At 38.0% G+C, this 6000-nt stretch overlaps 1 protein-coding gene across 1 annotated transcript in view; it reads left to right on the forward strand.

The window, feature by feature from the left end:
• The window catches only part of SELENOK (selenoprotein K), a 42784-nt gene extending 38208 nt beyond the window's left edge, over positions 1 to 4576 (forward strand). Inside the window, exon 5 of the mRNA XM_078661587.1 lies at positions 2079 to 4576. Within this exon, the coding sequence (XP_078517713.1) occupies positions 2079 to 2082 (4 nt within the window). The 3' untranslated portion in view covers positions 2083 to 4576. The remainder of the gene's footprint in view (positions 1 to 2078) is intronic.
• Positions 4577 to 6000: the final 1424 nt, after the last annotated feature.

Raw genomic sequence — 6000 nt, forward strand, 5'->3', positions numbered from 1 at the left:
GTAAAATGCCTTTAAAGCCCTAGTTTAGATACTAAATGTGCCTTTTCCAGTAATCCGCTAATACCCAGTACAGTACAGTTATCCATCTGATTCCCAGTGCCTTGACTGGGCTAGTGAGCTCCTTCCTGTATGTAGCTGTGCAAATCTGGTAAAATGTGTCTCCATTTTCTACCTTTCCCCTCAGCAATGCAAAAACTTCTTAAGACTCTCATTTTAGCTTTTCCCAGATGAGAAGTTTTCACAATTTTGACCCAGTGGAGGAATTGCAAGCATTTCAGAGCTTTGTGTCAGTGATGTCAGAAGCTGGTGTGAACTGGTCTATTCTGATTCTGGTACAAGACAAGACTCGTGGTTAAAAAGGAGAGCGAGAGGGCTCATGACCTGTCGAAACCTTACCTTCACCTAATATAGTCAGTTAATAAACTAAAATATCCAGACTCCAATTGTCCTGCTTAATTCACTTTCCCAAATACTGCACCATCCACTTGATTCAGCTTCAAAATATTTATTTCTATTTAAACAAGACGTTTTTCTTAGAGGGGGCTATATTTTCTTCTGATGTTCATAACCTAATGTTCATTTTCACCCACTGTTTAAAGGGCATGGTTTTGAGACCCTTGTTGCTAGCATTAGTGACATTCCATGAATGTTGTAAATTCTCGAACCACGGAAGTGGTCCGACAGCAGCCAGAGAATAAAGTAGCAGACTTCCACTAAGTCTTTTGTTCTCTTCTTGCTGCAGGCCACGTAAAGCATTTAGTCACTCTCCCATGCCGTTATTCCGATATTACCTCACCCCGGACGTTTTGGAACAAGCTCAAGATTTCCAAAAGCTAGGAGCCATGAAACTAGTCCTACAATCCCACATCTTATTTGTTTGCCTTGAGCAACCGCTCCACCACCACCTCCGCTACTAGTACTACTACTGCTGCTTGGAGCTATTTGTGCCTTAGGTCTCCTTCAAATTGTTAAGTTTGACTACAGAAGAGAGTGTCCCCCCCCAGCTGCAGTGCTTTGATGGCCCCCCTTCAATAGCTCCATTTCTTAAAGAATATATTTGGCTTCTTTGGTGGGTGTACTACTCATACTTCCTTCATAACACCGTCCCAAGAGTCTGGAAGTGGAGACCATGGACATCTGAGTAAATAAAGGTTACGCCCTCTAGTGACTCCTCCATGCTTGGCCCTGTCTGCCAGGACTGATCTCCAAATATGGAGAGAGTGAGGATGTATGACTTTATCAAAGACAGTGGGTGCCTCAAAAAGGTTGAATGGGTGGGGGGCACATGTGCTTGACATTGAAAATGAACTATTTTAGTTTATGCATAGATATACGTTCATCCTTGATCCTGATGGACCAAACAACCCACAAATCTGGTGGAATCAGGACTAATCTCTAGAGATAATCGGAACGCTTTGGGAAAATAACCTGCAAATTGGGCTCCCGTGGCAAATTTAAAAGGCGTTTCTTACATTAATAAGTCATAAAAGTTATTTTCTAGGAGAGTTTTTCTTCATTTTACAGCTCTGATAACGAGGGTTTGAAAAGCCTAACATCCATTATAATAACTCTCATCAGTTCTCACAGAACGTGAAAAGTGTTGGGTGTAATTAGCTTAGCTAGATTGATGGAGACGGAGCAACGTGTCACTCAGTTTTATTTTGGTGTTTTAATTTTTATTTTCACCACATATTTGTTACAAAATAAACCGCTCCATATACGTGCCATTGTATGTTATGCCATGTAGTTGTAAGGCAGTTATGGAATTATTAATAGTTTGAGGGCTGAACGTCCTGTTTCAAGAGTCTGGGGGTTGCACGTTGTGATTGACACTTTTGAGTACTTAAGTTTGCAGCACATGATCACATTGCAGATAAGATTTGTTCCTTACCTTAGGTTCAAGCTTTGGACTCATTGCTGCCGTGCTCCTTTAAATTTCCATATGGGAGCTTTAATTCTGTAAAATAGAGTATTCGTTTATTTTAACTAATAAAATTGGTTAAAACGTTTTTCGGTTTTGTGTTAGTCATAAAGTCTTGATCAAATGATACTAATACATTCGATATTTTGTTCTCTAGGTAAATGCCTGTTCTTTGAAACAGGCAGCTGGATTTGTACATTTGCACGCAAGGCTGGATAATATAGAAGAATGAAGAGGAAGGCCCAAACACCGACGTAGCAAATGTGCATGTCTAAACCGAAATTGCTCTGTTATTTAACAGTTAATGACATTGTACTGGGAATTCCTTTGTTTTAGGATCCAGTGTAATAGAAACGCAAATGTAAAATTGTAAATGTTTACTTGTCCATTGGCAGTTCAATTGAAAGTCCTTCAAGCTGACAAAATCTGTTGACTTTGCACAATAGACTGATACACCGGTACTGTAGAAATACATAACTTAAAATGTCTGTTCATCTTGGAGCCTGCTTCACTCTTGGCTACATGGCCGCAGAACAGGTGAGCAGCAATTCTGATCTTTCATTTGGAGCTTTACTCCAAATCACCCGTAATCGGGGACGAGGTAGATTGGAATCCTTTCATTTTTAGGCTGACCTTTGTTGCATATTCATGATTGTAGGTTCTGTCTGGTAAAATGATGTATCTAGCTTGGCTGGACTGCATCTTGAAGCATTTTTGTATAGTTTGTGTACATTTTACTATGTCTAAAATTATTAGCAAATATTTTGACTGCAATATTGACTCCTGTCTTTCTGAAAAGAATAGTTCAATCAATCAGCATTTGTATAGCGCAGCACTGTCATCCCTTGGGGTATCTGGGCACTGTGGATGCGAGAAACAAGCAGAAAGAGGCAAAATGCAGGTCAGAAACGAGCAGAAACAAGAAGAATAAAGGTCAGAAACAAGCAGCAAGAGGCAAAATTCAAGTCCGAAATGAGACGAAAGAGGCAGAATAAAGGTCTGAAATGAACAGAAAGAGGAAAAATAAAGGTAAGAAATGTGCAGAAAGAGGCAAAATAGAGGACAGGAGTGAGCAGAAAGAGGCAGAATAAAGGTCAGAAACGAGCGGAAAGAGACAAAATTTCAGAAATGAGCAGAAAGGCAAAATAATGAGCAGCCAGTTGCAAAATAGAGGGCAGGAGTGAGCAGAGAAGAGACAGAAAAACGAGCAGGAGAGTCACAAAACCGAAGGCAGCAGAGGGTAGCAGACTGCGGGCAAGCTGGACAGGAGGACCGTTGCAGGGGGAGCTGGGACAAAGACCTGCTCCCCCTGTGCTTTACTAATATACGTCTTACTTTATCACTGTTAACTGTTTATTTACTGTATACCTCACAATTGGAGGCTGTTCCAGTGATCTGATTAAGAGTTGTTTTTAAAGTTTTATCCATTGTATAGCTCCAGAAGCTAAAATGAGAACACCTTTTCTATAAATTCACAAACACCTTCCCCATCCATGTGAGAAATAGCCTGATATGCTTAGTAACAAAAATGTTTTCCGCAGCAGGCTGTGATTTAACTCCTCAGTGTTTTACTGGAGCTTCAGCAAAGAGTTTTAATGAACAACTAGAGTGCTAACATTCTACATTCCTGACAAAAATAAGTTACAAGTGTTTTGTTACTTAAATAGGTGCTGGAGAATTGAAATAATTTTATACAGAGGAGACTTCAAGAAAAATGAGAAGTTCCATTAAGCCACAGAAATTATGGTTGGTACTCAAGAATGCTAAAATAATGGCACATTTTCGAAAAGGTTTTAAATATCTTCCTCATCCATGCTAGAGTTCCGCCATTCTATATTCATGATAAGATGAACACCATGTTGCTGATTAATAGCTGTTTTATTTAAAGGCTTTCCTAGTAAGCAGACAAAACTAAATAACGTTTGAGCTATTAATGCAGATACGAAACCAGCTAATCAAAGAATGGTAGGGGAATTTTAGAGTGTTAACCATTTATGGCATAGTATATAATTTAAAGGGCTAAAATAATTGATGAAAGTGATCCCTATCCAACTCCCAGCATCCCCTTTTAACATCTGTGCCCTCAAACTATCCATGTTCTTGGCCGCTTAATTTTAAAATTGTAATATTTTGTTAGGTTTTTTTTTTTAAGTCTTCCATTTTAATGTAAGGCAGTAGATTTTTAGAGTTGTAAGAAGCCAATTGTAGACTGATCTCCTATTTTAAATTAATAGATGTGTGCTCCTTTCCATAAAGAGCACCGCCAAGTGAGTTGCTCTTTGGACATTACATTTTTCTTTTGTTAACTTTTTTCCCCACTTTATTTTGTCTGCAGTTGCATCTCACTGTGAGTGTGCAATAGCTACAAAATCATTTTTTGGAGTTAAATATAAGGCAATCATTAAATACATTTAAAATATATTTATTGTTTCTAAAAAATGTTACATTGTACATCTTGTATATGACTGCATTCAAAGGTAAAACAACTTTTTTTGTATAGAAACACTTTTATTTTTATCGATATTGAAAACAATGCAAACAGTTGCTCTTCTGGAGTAAATAGCATTTACAAGATGCAATCTAGTCTTCATCCTCCCCCCCCCCATTGTAGCATCCTACAGATAAACATTATTAAACTGTTCCATTACAACCTCATCTGTCTAGGCCATAATGTGTCCACCGTCTCTTCCGGATTTTCTAATATTTGAGGGGACATCCCCAAGCCATATATATTGTTTCTGACAGATTGATGCACTAATCCTTACCATTCGTCCATGCGGCAATAGATGGGGCTACATGGAAGTTCCACTGCCTGACTATGTCTCTTTTAGCCACCAATATGCCCAGCCCCACCAGTGTCCTATTTCCCTGGGTATCTTTCAAATCTCCCAGTATGCCTTGATATGTATCCCCATCACACTGGTTAAAGTATATATGACTGTTTTCCAGTAAATGTGGATAATGGGGAACAAACACATGGAGAAAGTGAGCATTCACTTTCAAATGGAGTTGTGCACTGTGTTATCTTGACCTTGATGGTCTCGTCTTGATTTTTTCATCTTTTTCATATGAATAAACTTTTTCACTCTGTGTTTGAAATTTCAATCATTTCATTTTATTTTCATCAATTTTCCAAATTAATTTGCATTACTTCATTTGTTGAAAACATTGAAAATGTTAACATTTAACTTCTACCCAATGCATTTCGGGTCGAAATTGACCCTTCCTCGGGGGTCTGTAAGGGAAACAAGGGATTATGTGAGCACTACAGCACTTTCAACAAGTTAACACAGTAAAGTCATATCAACATGAGTGTCAAACAATGTATCAGCAACCTATTTAAACTGTCCAAAACACAAGCGTTGCCACATGAATTTAAATTTTATCAACGGTCTGCCCACATTTCAAAAATATTTAATGAAAAATACTCAATTCCGTGATTAAAACAAGCGTTTCCACCTTCCACGCGCTAAGCTTTCCAAAAACGATATCACCCTGGTGAAAAGTGCTAAATACTTTAAATAAAACACTTTAAATAAAACAATACTTAAATGAAACAACCATTTCAACCTCACTCGCGCTAAACTTTCTGAGAACGCTGTTAACATGGATAACCAAACGTCTCGATCTTTACTCACAGTTAAATGTCTGGATTTTCGCGCTGTTCTCGTTCAACCAATCGTTGTACGGGTAGTATAACCAAGCTTAATAATACCCATGTCAATCTCTGAGATTGGTCCTCATCGCGATCACGTGATCGCTATTCTAATCTAAACATATTATGTTGTTTAACAGTAAATGCTCGCCAAACACCACAGTAAATGCGCAATATAGCATCACATCTAACTGGAAAATGGTAATTACATATTCACATGAAGACGGTTTTAAACGAATACTTATTTCAGGACCTGTGAAAAAAATCTATATGAAAATGTACGATGCTTTAAATGAATTAAAAAATGTGAAAAGTGAATAATAAAACAAGAATGGTATATGTGAACAGTGAAAGACAGTTTAAAAATGACTTTATCAAAAATGTGGCAGCCATCTTAGAATGGGATGATACTCCTCTCTATGAT

Source organism: Lissotriton helveticus, chromosome 9, assembly GCF_964261635.1.
Source record: "Lissotriton helveticus chromosome 9, aLisHel1.1, whole genome shotgun sequence".
NCBI lineage: Eukaryota > Metazoa > Chordata > Amphibia > Caudata > Salamandridae > Lissotriton > Lissotriton helveticus.